General features: G+C 34.7%; 1 protein-coding gene across 1 annotated transcript; it reads left to right on the top strand.

Moving 5' to 3' along the window:
• Nucleotides 1-659: 659 nt before the first annotated feature.
• On the top strand, nt 660-12,562 carry LOC143396697 (killer cell lectin-like receptor subfamily F member 1). The gene is made up of 7 exons (XM_076852640.1): nt 660-784; nt 1,650-1,748; nt 2,968-3,099; nt 7,630-7,772; nt 8,553-8,665; nt 10,284-10,433; nt 12,210-12,562. The coding sequence occupies exons 1-6, from the start codon at nt 679-681 to the stop codon at nt 10,420-10,422; spliced, it is 732 nt and encodes a 243-aa protein (XP_076708755.1). The 5' UTR covers nt 660-678; the 3' UTR covers nt 10,423-10,433; nt 12,210-12,562.
• Nucleotides 12,563-18,682: the final 6,120 nt, after the last annotated feature.

The raw sequence follows: 18,682 nt of genomic DNA on the forward strand, positions 1-18,682 counted from the left end.
TTCTTCCAAAGAGTACAGTTTGGAAATGGGGAGGGGGAGAATAACTTTACACTAAATAAACCTTTAAACCCTATCTCAGCCAGTTGATTAACATAAACAGTGAGAACCCATATTGATAATATATACCCTCAATAAGGTGATGAGACTGACATTTATCTCAGCAGTCTTCTTCCAAAAATCTATAACCCATGTATAATAATGAAAAGAATAGCAAACTATTCAAATTTGGGAATATTTTACAAAATATTTGACCATTATTTTTTCAAAACTTTTAAAGTCATCAAAAATAAAGAGTAATAAACATTACAACTAAGGATATGAATATAAGAACTAAATGTATTGTAGTATTCTATATGGGATCCTTAAAGAAAAGATATTAGGTAAAAACTGAGGATCTTTCAATATAGACTTTAATTAATAGTAACGTGTCAATATTGATTCAGTAATTTTGGTATATGTATCATATTAATCTAAAGAGAATTTTTTGTATTATCTTTATAATTTTGCTACAAATACAGAACTATGATAAAAAGCGTTTCATGTACGAAGGAGAGGTCCCTTCCCTTTTTAAACCATATCCTCTGTGGTTTTAGAGTGGTAAGCTTTGTTTCAACAAGACATTTTGTAGGCACTGATTGTTTTTGTCAAATAATGTCTCTATTTCCACCTCATTCAAAAATGGATTTTTCTATTTATGGAATGGTTGGACAAAACACAGAAAGATCTATATTTCAGAAGCCAAGAAAACATTCCCATCATTGTCATCACAAGTGGACATATAAAGGTAAGAACTTATAATTCCCATTGTACTACCAATTATGCATCTATAATTCTTGGGGAGAATTTCAATTCTGTTATCAATAAGAACATTTAAAAACTTGAACTACAGCCTAGTGTTAAGAAATGTTGCTACCTTATTTTGAAATAATATATTTGCTTAGCTGTCTTACTGGTACACTGTGTTATCTATCTCTGCAATTCACACACCCAGCCCAGTTCCTGGCAATAATAATGCTTATAAATATTATTAAAATGAATATAATGAATACATTTTTACCCTGGATTGAAGATTATGAAATTCTTACAATGCTTATTTGTTAAAGCAAAATATACAATTATAAAGATGAGCATGTAAGTTTTATTTCATGAATTAATACAAATGTGTTTTAATTTAAATAATATTTGGGAAAATGAAAATGGCTACAACATTCAGTTTTGCTTGTGTATCTCCTTTAGACAATCATTTTAACTTTCACTCAGTTATTTTGATACTACTTGAATATAATACAAGTAATTCAGTCAAGATGTAAATGAACATAAATGATAAATTTTAGTTGGAATATTTTGTTTGATCAACTAATATTCACCCATTCTCTGTATGAATTATGGTTTGGGAACAAAAGTGTTAATATAAGAAGGATATTTAATCAGTATTAAATGAATGAAGTGTTTTGACTTTTTATAATCAATAAATCCAATTTTTAAAGATAATTACATACAAATTCATCTCAGGGTACTCTAACAGACTTTGTATGTTCCTTTATACCATGGAAAGACAATGTATATACTCAGAATTTTTCATTTATATGACACATTTTTAAGTTCATTTTAATGTCTAAAAGTTTTAGAAGAAAAATTATTCATTACAGATTACCCAGAGTGTCCAAAGTGGCATCAGACTGCTCTGAGACTGATGGGCATTGTACTTGTTATATTGGTGACCACAGTGATAGGACTAATCATTCGGGGTGAGTAAATTGAATTTACATGTTTAGCTAGAGAGGCAAAAACATTTCCTTTGGAGTTTAACTTCTACATTCTCTAATTTCTTACATTTTTTTTTTTTTTTTTTTTTTTTGTATTTAGAAGGCCACCTTTATGAAGTCTGTGTTCATAGTCTTTTTTTTTTTTATTAGTTGCTCAAGACAATACAATGATCTTACATATCATACACTTGATTCAAATAGGGTATGAATTCTCATTTTTCCACGTGTACAGATACATTTTAAATGAAGTCCTCATACTCTTTTTTCATTATTTTAATTATACTGACATTAAATGATACCACTTATGATTCCATTATTATTAGTTTTTGCCTATACAGAGGAAGCAGCAAATGTATTATTTTATAAAAAACTACTTTGTTCATACATTTACCTGCTTGGCAAATCTTTAGTGACTGTCACTGTTCTAGGAACTGAAGTTACATATCTTGGTGATAGCTCTATAAATTTTGAAGAAGTTGATCTGGCCCTTTCAGTAAAAATTTGGACTTTACAGGTGACCTGATGCTTTGGAGTTTTGAACAAAAATTATCAGCTACTTTAAAATATAAGCCCAAGTTAAATTTAAGATCTTTAACTATGAAATGTAAATACGATATATGTACAATTATATTCATAATTGTTTCTATTTGCTGTTACCTGCTACATGTTAGGAGTTATGTAAACATTTTATATACACCATTTCTGAAACTTAAAAGAATGTGCAAGTTTGCTAAGCATTTCCCTTTTTACAGGGAAGAGCACACACAGAATTTCAAGATCACATGCAGAATTCTAACCTATCAGACTAAAGAGATAAAAACTTAAATTTAGTTTTATTTGGATAATGATACTTTTTGTTTCTACTTAAGTTTTTGTAGGAAGAAATTTCCCAAATCTCAAAATTCATATTTTTCTTGTCAAATTTAAATGAACAGATTTCTTTTTTTTTTAATATTTACTTTTTAGTTGTACACAATACCTTTATTTTGTTTATTTGTTTTTATGTGGTGCTGAGGATCAAACCCAGGGCTTTGCACGTGCTAAGCAAATGCTCTACCGCTGAGCCACAACCCCAGCCTCTTAACAGATTTCTTGACAAGCAATTTGTGGATTCACTTGCAGTTTAATTGAAATAAATAATTAAAAGGCATACGCTTCCATTTATAGAAATATAATTACTGTTAATATTTTTGTTTATTAGTAAGTCATCAAAACATGCATTCCTTCAGAGATAACCACAGTGAGCAGATATTTAGTAATGAAAATGGAACCAAATTTTGCAATTGTATGAATACTTCTCCTAGAAAACAGCTGAACAATGCAAACTCCGCAGGTACGTGATTTTATTTCATTGTAATGTTGAGAAGGAAAGTCTTTTCCTCCATCCTCTTAGGGGTGGTCAGTAAGTAAGTCAAACTGATAAAAGATTAACAGAAGACAAGATTTTATTAGAACGGATATAGAAACTAAAGAGAGAATTAGTCAAATCACTAACATGGTACCTAGCTTTCTAAGGAAAGACCAGGAGGAAGCCTCTATGAGAATAAAAGTAGATTTCTTTAGGAAAGACCTACAGGTTTTTCAGAAGAACAAATGAGGGATAAGAAAGTTTATAATAATATCTTATGTTTATCCTTGTGCAAATGGTCTTCTTGTCTTCTTTAGGGCCATTAACTTCTCAGGGAGAGGATGTTGGTAGTTGGTAGATTTATTCCCAGTCTTTTTCCTGGGAGTGACCACCCCCATCACACACATGCACCACCCCATCCACAACCTGACCCATGAAGAAGGAAAGTATGCCGCCTCATTTCTTAGAAGTTTCTGCCTTTGGTCAGAGAAGGGGCGCCTCCAGGATTCTGTCTGTCTGTTCAACCTCAAATGTCTTCATATTGAAATAATTTTTATGCAAAACTGGAATATTTGAGAAGGCATGTTTCCATCCTTTTTATTTCTCTCATCTGGAATTTTCTAAAGTGTCTTCAGATGGTGGCATGTGTACAACGGGGGAAATTTAGTAGATTTCGTGTCATGCACACTAGTGTTATAGTCACTGTAATTCTTCTGTGTAGAGAAAGGATCAATGAACTTTATTTAGCTTGTGGGACCTCTTCAGATGGTCCAAGTAAGGATCTAGGCAGTCAAGTTTTAGTTTTCAGTGATACTCATTCTCAACTGAAACAACATTTCTCTCTACAGTCATCTCCATTTCTATCAAAGATAATCAATGTCAAATTATTTTGTTTACAAAAATAAATATCATTTAACTTGGCCTGATTATTTGCATAAGGGTAACAGGGAGCGTATTGATCATATAAGTCTTTTAAAGGTTGCTTTGTTGGAATAAGGAAATCAAGTTGGACTCCTAGAAACCTCTTGAAGATAGGAAGCCAAATTACAAACTCTCCATCAGACCTCACTGGTAGTATCTATAGATATGAATGAATTCCTATCTTTTTAGAGGCCCTTATGCATCTTCAGATTCTTGGGCTTGCCCAGAAGCAAACTTCCTTATTCAAATATGAGTCTGAGAATACGATAAGCCATGTTTCAGGTCATTTTTTAAAATTGGTTCCACAAACTGAACCTTAGTTTTTGAAACTGTCCAGTTATATCTAATTTTATACACATTATTCTCAAACATGACATTCCTGATAAAATCTCATGTTTCTAAATATGTTCTGTTGCAAGGATAACAGGTTCTTATTAAACAGCTAACTGAACTAGTGAAAATGAAAATATTCAATTAGAATTTCCATATTTTGGAGACATTAGGAGAGGAAAAGAGATAAATTTTTTAGTTTTGTTTATAAACTCATAACATACTCAGTTACATAAATTACACATAGCTGAGAAAAAAGAGACAAAAATTGCTTATATATTCAGAAATTAGGATATTAAAGAGCCAATAACATTTTGAGAGAATTTTATAAAAGAAATCATGATCATTTTTCTTTAGTTCATTTGGTCTTCTATAATTTTTTTCTTGTTCTACTTTATCTTGGGATAGCAGTTTTACCAGTTAGCTCCTTCATTATTTCTGGATTCTTTACCCAGTCCAATGCTGTGGACTTCAAATTATTTATGCAATGACACCAGAAGTTCTTACTTTTTCCGTAAGCCTTTTGAACTGTAATGAATTTTATGTTTTTAGGAAAGCATAAAACAGTAACTGTGAATGACAAAGGACTTAAAAATGGCTATGGTTTAAGATTTGATGAGAGTAATGCAATTGATAAAGATCTCTGGTTGTTTCTATGATACATATTTTAAGATAATAACTGCAATTCTGACAGATAATGTTATTCATAGAAATTTCATGTATAGTAGGGACATTGTTAAAATTTTAGTAACCTCATAACAATTCTGAAATATTTATATTAACAAATGTAACCCCATACAAATATAACAAGAATAATTAAAGCCCCCTTCATATTTAACAAGGCTTCCCACACAATTTAGAATCTCAAATGAATCTAATTAGGTTAACATTTTTCAAAAGTAATGCCTTTAAGATTTTCTAGGTGCTCTCTGGGCAAAATTGTTTGTTTTTAATTTAATTTGGGAAAGGAGTCAAAAATATCCAAAAATTTGAATACTTAGGTAAACAGAATTATATATATCATGATAAAATAATACTTAGTCATATGTTTAACCCACATGATAAAAAAATTAAAACACAAATACAGAAGTTAACATGAATATAAAAAAACTTGGCTCCTTTCAGTATTGTGAAAACTTAGTTTTCAGTAATCAGTCACGATAAACACAACATAAAGTAGTAGAATTTATTTGAATAAGGTTCAGAATCTGTTTCCTAAACAAATTACTTGCAGGGTAAAGAAACATATTTTATAATCTCTTATGAAGAATAAACAAAAAATTCCAAGAAAATTTTATCATTTTAATAAAAGGAAAACAAAACTCTAGTTTTGCATTGCTATCCTATCAAAATCAAAATTCAGTTTAAAACTTACAAAAAATCCATTTAATTTCAGCCAACTTGACCATATGAGCTAAGATTCTTTCTATATAATAAAAGTATGTAAAAATACATATAATATATTTTAATTGTATTGTTATAAACTAGTAATATAAAATTCATATGTATTAGATATTTATTTTTTTATTCTTCAAAATGCCCATTTGTTAAGAAAATAAAATAATAAAATATTTATCATCTTGGCCCCTTTTAAAAATTAGGATGCCTATTTTTTTCTTACTTGTAAGTTCCTATTATACCATAAAAAATTCTCAGATGTTGTAACTATTTCCTAAGTAGAAAATCTACCCCAAGCCATAAATTTTATACATTTTAATTGCATCATTCTAAGATAATTTCTAAGGCTTATGTAGATTTAGTATAATTTGTATATGTGTTATTTTGTGTTTTAAAGTGAGTGAAAGAATACAACATGAAAAATATAACTAATGTGCATGTTTATGATGATGCTTCTGGGTTAAGACTTTAGTCTTTCTCCACACTCCCTCAGTAGGTTACCTTAGGCACTACCGTCTTCCCCCATGCTTATACTCCCATAGGCTTCTCTAGGTCACTTGGAGGCTCTCCTCCTCCTCCAGCAATGCAGCACTTAAGGATTTTTGTATAAAGTATTTTATACTTTCTATTTTCATGTTTATATGTTTATATATTATTTGATATATCAGATAAGTTTATGCACAAATTTATGGATATTTAAAAATACATAATATTTAAATAATGAAGTAATTAAAATTTAAATAAAATTTAATCAATATTTATATAGCTTAATATGTAAAAACATATGGCATTAATTGAAACCTGTATGTACCCTTTCTGAATGTAGGTTTATTTTAATATCCATTTCAATTTTTCCCTTTTCATAGAGATACATTTGGTGGTCATTGAGACACATAGATACTGAGGTCATGGTAAATCATTTATTTTACAAATTTCTGATAATGTATGTATGGAATATATTTTTCTGTATCAAAAAGGAATTTTTAAAGGAATTGGTTTTTTTCCTCATCAGTTTTTTTTCCCCTGATATCTTTTATGCTCTCTGATTTCAAAGGTAACTCTCATATCCTTTGATTTTTAATTACTCAGAAATCTACTTGAGGATTCTAGTTAGAATTTTAAAAACGGTTGTCTGCTATAAAAAATAAAATATTTTAATTTATTCTCTCTTTTTTTAAAATCACTCCTCTGTTCAAGATCTGTTGGTGGGCTCAACAGATCTTGATCTCTAAAATTTCTGGTCATGGTTTCCTAAGACATTGGTTTTGTGGTTTAATCCTTGGGTTGATCTACATCCTGAAAGTCAGTTTCTTACAATCACGACAGGAACAGGAACCCAGTCAGAGATCAGATTGCTGAAAATTTACCCTTTTAGTTCTTTAAGAGTATAGCACCTTTTATCTCTTGTGTAGTTTGTGTAAATGTACTAATATGACCATGGCTTTAAGTTTTCCTCTGCCCTTACACTTATTATCTCTCTGAACTTTTGAGTCAGTTACTGTATCTCTGCTTCACTATCCCTCTTTCTACTTTAACTAACCTTTAATATCCTTATACACACAAAGAGGAGTTTAAAATTCATAATTTTATGGCTCTCATAAGTTTGTTAGGCAAAAATTTCATATATTCACATACATTCAGAATTCAGAAAATTATTTCATGTGTGGTAGTTACTAAAATAATAAATATGAATATGTTTAACATTTGTCTCTTCTAAAGACATTCTTCATTGGAACGTGTGTTCATTTCATAAAAATGGGGCAAAATTCTTACTTTTAATGAAGAAGTTTTAAAAAATAATGCAAAAATTGTTTTTATATTGAAACTTCTTTCTCATTTCTATGTCATTCTGTCTTCCTATTTCAGCAAACTTATGCCCTGATGATTGGCTACACAAAAAAGGGAAATGTTATAAATTTTTCATGAATTTCAAATCATGGATCGATAGCCAAAACTCATGTTCTCTGAAAAAGTCACATCTCTTGGTGATACAAGACAAGGCAGAGCTGGTAAGAAATAATCTGTCTTCAAAACTGGAAAAAATAGATCCATTTTATGACAAAGGAATTATACAAATATTAGTTATTTCCATTTCTTGCATTCCTACTATGTGCTAGGCATTGTGCTATTCATTTTACAATTTTTATATAAGTTAGTGCTCAAGATAAACTTGTAAGATAAATAGAATTTTCCCGGTTTCCAAATCAGAACTTTGCCAGGTGTGCAATTAGACAATTTCATTGTACAAGTAAATGGTAAATATGGGTTTTAAACTAAGGCCCATTTACAATGTCAGCCTTCCACATTAGTTCTTGGAAGGAAAGATAGGAATGATTGGAGATACTCATCAAAACATTACCAATTTCTGGGAATATTGCTAGTATCTGGAGTAAGTGAGACAGGCTTTTTAGTTTGGTTAGTGTATAGTTTCAGCATAGGAACCAGATTTGTTTGAGACTGCTCATTGATAGTTGAAAACAATTAGTGAACAGCTGCCTTCATCAGGAAGGTTTATTAATTCTTTGTTGGGACTTCACATCTCTTTGCACCCCTCATCAGCTGCTCACATTGTCATGACTTTATGAAAGCTGCATGTGACCTCACACAACAAGATCATGTGGTTTGAAAATTGTCCTATATTGAGTTTCTTCCATAAAATTATGGACACCTCTTATAATTTTCCTGATTACCAAGGTAAACACTAAGGCCATTTTCAGTTGGGAGAAAAAGTGAGAAGAGGCTATCTTAAGAGGCTTAATTCAGTTAATTTTCACTGGTTCCTTCCACAGGAATTCATACAGAGTAATATACAAGTTGGAAACCACTTTTGGATTGGGTTAAACATTACACACCCACAGAAGAGATGGACCTGGGTGGATGGCACACCATTAAATCTACAGTTGTAAGTGTTTGGCATGCAAACATCATTGGGGAAATGTAACAGCTCTGTAGTGTGCAACTACTGGTGACTCTCTGGAATTCCAATGGCCAGTTGGTTGCTACAGATGGAAGATTTTGATCTCTTTTAATGTGTGCAGAATAGAAAATCTGTGTTAGAGAAATAGACTCCTAAACTAATTTATTCTTATATTAAGACTTCCATATAATTTAATAATGCAAGAGTTGGTAAGCAGGCTGAGGATAGTGAAAGATGCCCTGGAATAGAAGGCCACCATCCAAATGAAGATTCTCACCTACAGATGATCTACATCTCTCATTAAAATTTATATTCTGTATTATAAATTGCATATTTATGCCATCCTTCCATATATCAGACACAATAAATTAAGAATTTTTTTTACTTTGATGATTTCTAACAGAAATCTACCACCTCTGTCAACTGACACACAAACTTGCTTAGAGTAATTAATTTACTAATCTGATTGTTAGAACTGGGTATTTGTTGATTACTTTTAGATTATGAAATTGCCTTATAACTTATTTGCCTAAGAAAAATTTGGTTGGAACATCATGGAAAAATGGAAAAAAAGAGAAACTTCCATCTTTTGTGATAAGGGTAAAGAATTTGGATATACCCATATATACATTGCATGCACAGAAATTCTCTTGTCAATATGAGTTCAAAAAAATTAAAAGGGAGTTTTTCTTCCCTACTCCTCATTATAATTCTCATTTCTACCTCCAGTCCTGTCTTGAGTAATGTTGTCACCATTTGAAGCATAGAGGTACCTAGGAATCAAAGAGAATCAAAGAGGCTTATCAAATAAAGAGAAGATTTTTTATTAAGTGTGACATTGAGATTTAAGGGCGGAAGATGAAAAATTAATAGTTTGATATACAGAAAGTTGGCTTAATATTTTTTGAAAACTATGTATATTTTTGAGTGTCGATATTTCCAAACTTAAAATGATGAATATGATACTGTTTAGTATGGAAGCTGATATTAATTAATTATTGTGGATACTAAAAAAGATACTAAAAACAGGAATTTTGGGGTAAGAAAGTAAATATTTACCTTAAAATGGTCAGATTGTCCTCTCAGATCTTTATTTTTCATATTATTTCATAGGTTTGGTAAAGGAATATTGTTTTATTCACCTGCTTATTTCCATTGATCACATACAAGTGAGCATTTTTGGTTTAAGAAATAATTTGAAGCAATTTCTTCATTAAAGAAGAATTTTTGGGGGGTGGGGAGGCTTTTGCTGGGAATTGAACCCAGGGGCACTCAACCACTGAGCTACATCCCCAGTCCTATTTTGTATTTTATTTAGAGACAGGGTCTCACTGAGTTCCTTAGCACTTCACTTTTGGTGAAGCTGGCTTTGAACTTACTATCCTCCTGCCTTAGCCTCTTGATCCACAAGGATTACAGGTGTGCACCACCATACCCAGCAAAAATATTTTTAATGCATATTTCTTGCTCGAATATTGCAGTACCTGAAATTTATAACTTAAAATGGAAATAAAAAGCATATAAAATTCACATAGTTGTACTTTTAATAGTAACTGACAACAGTTATCTGGGAATCACTAAAAAGTTGCTTTTTCCTCTACAGATTTCAAGTCACAGGCCAGATTAAAGAGAATGCCTGTGCTCTGATAACAAATAAGGGTGTTTTTTCTGAAAAGTGTTTGATGGAAAGTTTCTGGATTTGTCAAGAAGTGATTTCTTCATCCACAGCAAGCAATCTCTGAATTGATCATAGGTATTCTTTTTATTAAAAAAAATCTTCATAATTTTTGCATTTAGATATTTTATAGAAATTTTGTTTCTTTAACAAATATCATGATGATGATAATAAAGGTGTAGATAATAATGGTGTTACTGTAAATTCAAGCATTCACCCTCAGCTCAACCTTGACGCTAGCACTGAATTTCACACTTATCTTTCACTCTTAATAGTGGCTATTTCAGATGGAAAACATTCACTGACTTCTCAAAACTTCACTCTTTATGCCTCTTACAGGGGACCTTGATTTTTAGGAGAAGCCATTAGATGATATCTTTCTAAATCTTCTACCACTTAAATTACAGAATTCATTTCCTACTTAAATTACAGAATTCATTTCTATCAAAATCAAATATCTTAGTTTATAGTGGGGTTGCAGCCCTTATAATTTTTTTTTTTAAAAGAGAACCCTTTGGTTATTTCTTTCTAATTTCACTCTTGTTCTTTAACAGCCAAACATGCAAGAGTAACAAGAAAAATTTCCCTTAACCACATGTGGTTTCCAGTTTCTGCCCAACTTCTCCCACATTTTTAAGTCAAACTTCCTGAAAGTTGTTTATACTTGCTTTTTCCACTTTCTTACTTTCACTCCATGTTCTTTAAAATTTGTCTTCTGCTTTTACACTGTTTCACAAAAAATATTCTTACCATGTCAACACTGGCTTTTCTGTGTCTAAAGACAATGAGAACTTTCTAGGTTTCACTATAACCCTCAGCAGTGTTGATCATTATGGACTTATCCTTTCTTCTTGAAATATTCTCTAATCTTAGCATCTGTGGCACAATGCTCTCTAGAACTTTTATCTACTTTCCCAGCTGTTCCTCCTCAGTCTTTACTGCAGGATCTCCTTCCTCTTCTGTCCTCACACATACTCATGTTCCTCAGAATTCTGCCTGAGTCCTCTATCATACACATGCTGGCTACATCCACTCCATAACATCAGTTGCCATCAACTTGATAACTCCCAACTCCATATTTCCAAGGATTGACACTAATATATCTGATTGCCCAACAAACATCTCTATTTGACCTATCAAGGCCTCTCAATTTTCCCATATTAAAAATTAAAATTATCAATTTAGCAAATTGCAGAAACACTCTCATACTAGTTTAACTTGGAGTCATTGGAATCAAGAATGACTGTGTGAATGTGACAACTTTCCTATATACATATATAAGTACACTACAGTGAATCTTCACATCATGTACAACCACGAGACTGGGATGCTAATTAGTATAAAATGGATTCCATGTTTGCATAAATATGTCAAAATATACTATCATGCATAATTAAAAACAACAATGAAAGAATGTGTTCTTTTCATTCTCCACATTCCAATATTTAAGTCTTGTCAATTTTAACACCTAATTATTTCTGGAATTGGTCTACACGATGTTCATACCCAAACTATCATCCTGGATGACTGCAATTGCTTCTAGTTTTGCTCACCAAATCTATTCTCAATATTTTTTCTCTGCAAACCTCAAATCAGACAGCATTACTGTTTTATTCCAAGGGAGGTTCCACTGTAGAAGGCCCTTACTTACATTTCCCAGCTCCTTCATGTCTTGGCTTCTCTTCATTCCTCCCCACTTCTGAGCTTCCATATGATGGAGCCACACTCAACTTTGCTGAGTCATTCAAACATGTCAGGTTTTCTGTCAGTTCTAATCTGATCACATTGTCTGCCTCAGCTTAACAAGCATTCTTCCTCTCCCTACTCATCTACTTATGCTTCCTTATTTTTCAGGTCACCAGTTAAATGTCATTTGGAGGAAATACTTCCTTGAACAACTGATGTTATGGAATGGATGTAGCCAGCATGTGTGTGATAGAGGACTCAGGCAGAATTCTGAGGAACATCAGTATGTAAGAGGACAGAAGAGGAAGCAGAGGCTGCAGAGTAAATTGAATAGGTTTCATATATTTTTACAGCTCCTTGCACATACCTAATTTCAATAGTCAACATCCTAATCATTTTGGTTTTTGCTTGTTTAGTTGTTCGTATTTCTTAACGTGTCATAAGCTTTCTAGACTCACTAATCCTCATCATTGTGTGGAGCAATGTACCTGATGTATAATACTTGAATAAATATCTGTGGTGTCCAGCATGTATTTAATATGTTCTAAGACTCATCCCAGAAAACTTCTATTGGTTATGCACATATTTGAGTACTGTCCACTTTCACATAGGGAAATAAACTGTTTTTTGTTTTTGTTTTTTTAAGTAAAGGTTAATGCTAAGTTTAAATGGACTAATAAAATAAAGATTTCTAGGTTATTTGACTATTTGTTTTTATTTTTAATGTAGAATCTATATTAAAACTTGGAACAGGGGGATGTTACATTAATGTTCTTAAGTATGGGTTCACCAATCAAAATCTAATCATAAAGACTTATATCTACTCAGAATAAAATTGAAAGGTCAACATTAATTAAAAACAAATCACATTAATTTCAAATCCGTGTGTGTACACAGAAGTAATTATAGTTTATTTTTATAAAACCTTTAATTTGTTTTAAAAGAGCTAGGGGATGTGGTTTAGTGAAAGAGTGCTTGCCTAGCAAGCATGAGGCCTTGGGATCGATTCTTAGCACTATTAAGAACAATAAATTAATAAAATAAACATAGGAATTTTCATGGAACCATGTTTACTTAGTTTAATAAGTCTGAAAAACACGTACTATTTTGTCAGAGTAAACATTGGAAAGGTGGTACAGGCCTGTAATGTCAGTGGCTCAGGAAGCTGAGACAGGAGCATTAGTTGTTCAAGGATAGCCTCAGCAATTTAGCAAGGCCCTAAGCAACTTAGTGAGACCTTATCTATACAAACAAACAAGCAAAAAACTGAAAAGGGCTGGGCATGTGGGCATGTGGTTCAGTGGTAAAGTACCCTTGGGTTCAATCCCCAGTACCCCCCGCTCCAAAAAAAAAGTTCAAAAAGGAGAGAAAAATCATGGAAGATTAAGGGATCTGATGATCCCATTAATAAGCAACTCATTTCTGTTTCCTAAGGCAATTCAGAGTCAGCTCCTTCAGGAAGAGGAGGAGAGGGCAGGGGTACTGAGAGTAAAGGAGGGGATGCTGCTGCCATGGAGGGTAAGAAGTAAAGCCACTTCATGTGGCAAAATAAACTCTTTGTAATTTATTTAGTATTCCCTGCCTCATCAGCATCCTCTCACACATCTCCATCCCAAGTCACAATATCCCATTCCTTCCTAGTCAATGACTTCACCTAACTGTACCTTGTTGCAAGGTGGGGTGTTAAACTTGCATTGTAATTTAGCCAATCACATGAGGAGAGCATACAACTGGCTAATTTAAGCAATTTCAGTGCTGTGGCTATAGGAAATCAGATTCTTTTCCAGGGAACACTTAGAAGATTGGCGGTTATTATGCATAACTGGAGCTGGGAATTTGAATCTCTGAATTTGAATCTCTTGTTTTTTTTTTTCCTTTTTTACTTTTTTCAGCAATGTTAGAAGCAAAAGTATTCTAAACTATTACATATAGCGTCACTAAATTCCTTTCATCTTATTAGTAGTGAAGTATGAGCATCAAATGCATTTAGTTTGCCTGCCTCTTTCAAGAGTTCACACAATGGACTTTCAGTGCTCTTTATACTATCAGAAGGAGACTCCTTAGACATTTTATATTTAGTTAAATTAGAAAGCCAATGTTGTGGGGCAGTTTCTGTCAGTTCTAATCTGATCACATTGTTTGTCTCAGCTTAACAAGCATTCTTCCTCTCCCTATTCATCTACTTACTCTTTCAAGTCCCAGTTTTGTCCAAATTGAAGAGTCTTTATTTAGCTGGCAAGCTGATGACTACCCCTCACAGGACCCATGATTTCTCTGTAAGGAACAGCCCTGAGCCTGAGCATTTTAGGATATTTATAGGCAAAACCCACAAAACCACATCCAGGTTGATGTAGCTGCAGGCAAGCAGGTACAGAAGCTAAATTGGGCAGATAGGCAGACAATGCAATGGGTATGTTAGTATTTCCCATGGGACTTTCTGGGTTGGCTTGGCAGCAAGCAAGCAGAAAGGAAGTGGGTCAAAATAACCATAGTTGAATACAAGTTGGAGAATGGGTTTTAATGTCTAGACAATCTCTGACAAGATACATTGTCCAAGAAAAATGGAAACCAAAGAGAACAATTTTAAATTCTATAAGAATTTTGTGTTGCCAAGTATACTATGCTAGGCAATTATTAATGCAGGACCCATGATTTCTCTGCAAGGAACAGCCCTGAGCCTGAGTATTTTAGGATATTTATAGGCAAAACCCACAAAACCACATCCAGGTTGATGTAGCTGCAGGCAAGCAGGTACAGAAGCTGAATTGGGCAGATAGGCAGACAATGCAATGGGTATGTTAGTATTTCCCATGGGACTTTCTGGGTTGGCTTGGCAGCAAGCAAGCAGAAAGGAAGTGGGTCAAAATAATCATAGTTGAATACAAGTTGGAGAATGGGTTTTAATATCTAGACAATCTCTGACAAGATACATTGTCCAAGAAAAATGGAAACCAAAGAGAACAATTTTAAATTCTATAAGAATTTTGTGCTGCCAAGTATACTATGCTAGGCAATTATTAATGGGTACAGAGGTGGAACTTTGCCATGGGAGAAGCAATTCTTACATGATATGGAGTCTTAGGGTAAAATGGAGTCTGTTTGGTCATTGCCCATAGAGCCTGGCCCATAATACCAATTCTAAAACCTACAAAACCAATTAAGAAAAATTGTCCTTAAAACTGTTTCTCTAGCAACATTCCTGGTAAAAAAGTCAGTATTAGGGTTCTCCAGAGTAACAGAAAAAATAGAATATATATGAAATAATAAAAGGAGATTTATTAGATTGGCTTACATGGTAAGAGGCTGAATAGTCCCAAGATGGCTATGACCAGGAAAAAGAGCCAAAGAAACCAGTAACTGATCAATCCAAGAATATAGAACACTCAGAACAATAAGGGCTAATGATGTAGCTCTAATCCAGGGCTGAAGGTTTGGAAACCCCCTAGAAAGTCCCTGGTACAAGTTCACATTCAATGTTTAAAAGAGTCTGGAGTCTTATGGCTGTAGGGACAGATGAGGCAAGACACCAAAGATAGCAGGAAGCAGATTTATTGTTTATTTATGGTTTCAACCAGGTTCAGATGGAAAAGCTTTCTATGTAAACAATTAATCCCTCTGAACTCCAAGTGTAAGCAGTTTCAGAACTTTATACCCAGTGTGTAGGGGGAGAGACTAAGAAGTTCACAATCTGCAGAAGTTCACACAAAAGCAGCTTATTCTTTCACTGTTCTGGGCAAGTTAACCATTCAAGGAGTGCACCTGAGAAGGAAAAACCTTCTTCTCCTCTTTCTTCCCTCCTGCTGTGAGCTGTTACCAAGGAGCCTAATTAGTAACATCTTTTCTTATCTTTGAAATGTAAACATCTCTGTGAAGCTTGCCAAGGCCAGAGGCCTTCTTAAAGAATCTGTTTTCTTATCACATTTTGCCTTTGCAAAGACAGTTCCTGCTTGAAAACTTTTACAAACTATTATATATAGTCACAATACTAGATAGTCCATAAATGTTGTGGAAAACTAGTTAAGGGGTGTTCAGCTCTTGACCATTGGCCAAGTAAATAGAGCAGCAGGAAATAGGAAGCCTAACTACATTGAACTCTTGTAGAGGTTCTTTTCTGATGGTCCTATGATGAATTATGGTGTGGATTTCTGGAAAATCTTAATTAAGATTGTCTGTGAAGGAAGGGGTGCCATTACATTATGTCCTCAGGTAATTTTAGAAAAAAAAAATTCACACCTGATGAAGGAAAAAAAAAAAAAACCCACACCTGATGAAGAAAAATCAAGCATGAGTATATAGAAAGAGCTTTCCCTTTCTTCTACTTTTTGTCCCATCTGTGCCTTCAGCCTATTTAGTGGTCCCACCAACATTCAGGGTAGAACTTTCTGACTCAGTTTCCTGACCCACAGACCAATTGTTCCTGGAAAATCCCTAACAGATACACCCAGAAGTATTGTTTACCAACTTTCTAGGTAACTTTCAATCCAGATGAAGCCAGATTTAAAGTTAGGTAGTCAGTGTAGTTAGGTAAGTTGGGTCTAATATCGAGTGAAATCTAAAATGGAGGCCATGCTGGGAATGACTCAGGGAAAACGCAGGACAACTCATGGAATGTTAATGAAGTCCTGAAAAGGCCCTAGGCCAAAGTCCACCTCAAAGAAATGTTAATGGAGCTCAGGAAACAGCCCCAACAGACTTGGAGATAGCCCATCCCAAAAGGTGATAATTAAGCCCACCTGTAGGCCTCCAACCTACATTCCATCACTGAAAGAACTATAAAAAGGGGAAAGAACAGCCCTTCCACGGATTCCCACCTCTTGGGTCCCCTTCTTCCTCCGGGAGAAGTCTTTTCTGCTGTCCTTTAATAAATTTCTAATTTCTACTCTGACCTTGCCTCGGTGTGTGCTTTCTGGTGTTATTCTTCAACATTGGGGAAGCAAGAACTCGTCACCGGTCAACAGCGGTTTCATATTGGAGGTCCCACCGAGATTCTACACCGAGGTAAGTGCACGCACCCCATGTCTGTTTGAGGTGCATCTTTCTCTCTCTTTCTCTCTGGAGGGTAAGGTGGGCACCTGACGGCTACTTAAATGCAGTTAGTGCAGCCGCCACTCTTCAAGACTTGGGTGAGAGGTTTCCCGGCCTAGGCAGCTCTTAATCACCTGTTCAATACAGAGCAGGCATGTTGGGTTCTGCCAAAGCCGCTTCCAACTTTTCTGTCTGGGCCCGGAGAGCAATTGGCGTGAGTACACGGTGTCCTGAATCCCGATCTGCCTCGGATGCGTGGAGGTGGGGGAAGGAGTTTGGAACAACTGCGGAATTCCGGTCTGGGCTACTCTCAGACGATTCTTAAGGTTCCTTTCTCTTGAACCTCCTCCCGACAGCCCCCAGGGGTATCTAGGGTGATCGGTAGATGAATGGCACTGAGGGAAAGCCCCAATCACATTTGCCTCCGTATGGGCTACACAACACTCCAAACCCCGCATCCAATCCCTCCTGGATGCTCCCCTTCCTTCGTGGGTCAGAAATGTTAGCAGTTCAGGTTGTAGGACTGAGAGAAAGGCATGGGATAATTAGTAAGACCTGCCCAGGTTCCCTAAGGTGCATAGGTAACTTTCAATAGTCTGTTTTACCCCCCAATGTTCAAAATGGGCTGTGTTCTCTTTAAGCTGTTAGAGAGGCATTTTTAGAATCAACTCCTCAGGTAATCTGCTAGTCTACAGAGCAAAGGCAACAAAAGAGAACATGTTTCTCTTTTCCAATGGGTTTTTAGTGGCCAGGAGGATACAGTAATGCCCTTAAGTCTGAATCCTCCCAGGGTCTCTGGCACAGGGCAAACTGAGACCCTAGCACTTTGCTAAAGGGGACCAGAAACCCCTTGGCAAAGCAAGGTGAGAGACGGGTTTTCTGGACCGTTTAGGAAGCTCAAACCTAGGGAGACGTCCCTAATGAGAACAGTTTTCTCTGGTGCAGCAGCGTGGGCGCCTGAGTCCTGTTTTCTTCTCACTCAGATGGGAGCTTCTCTCTCTCCAATACGCCAGGTGCACCACTAGCCTGCGTATTGAAAAATTGGGATAGTTTTGAACCTCAGACGCTCAAGACAAAGCGCCTCATTTTCTTGGCCTGGCCTCAATACAAACTCTGATGGAGAAACCTGGCCACCTGAGGGAAATATCAATTTTAATACAATTTTACAGTTTGATAAAATTTACAAAAAGGAAATGGTGTGAGGTGCTGTATGTTCAGATTTTCATTGCTCTAAGGGAAAATCCTAAATTATGCAAACAGTGTAAAGTAGACTTAGCTATGATATCTGCTATGAAGAGAAAAAATCTTGGACTCACTGAGAAAAAAATCAAGAGAAAAACTTGAGCCAATCAAAGTACATACCCTCTTCCCCCTTCAAGACCTAAGGCAGATAAAAACTGACTCTACTGGAAAAGTTAGGAGATATGCCAGATTGCCTGGGATTGGGTCTATCCAAAGAAGTTAATCCTGTAAGTAAAGGGGAAACTGAGGATTTCTCAGCAGCTGCCAGAGCCATCTTCGCTCTGGGGAATTTCCTCATTCTTTCCCTGCACTGCAAGGATTACTCCACCTGAATGCAGTAAAGTCAGTCACACTGAGGCCCTTAATTTTACACC

This window comes from Callospermophilus lateralis, chromosome 4 (genome assembly GCF_048772815.1).
Source record: "Callospermophilus lateralis isolate mCalLat2 chromosome 4, mCalLat2.hap1, whole genome shotgun sequence".
Lineage (NCBI taxonomy): Eukaryota > Metazoa > Chordata > Mammalia > Rodentia > Sciuridae > Callospermophilus > Callospermophilus lateralis.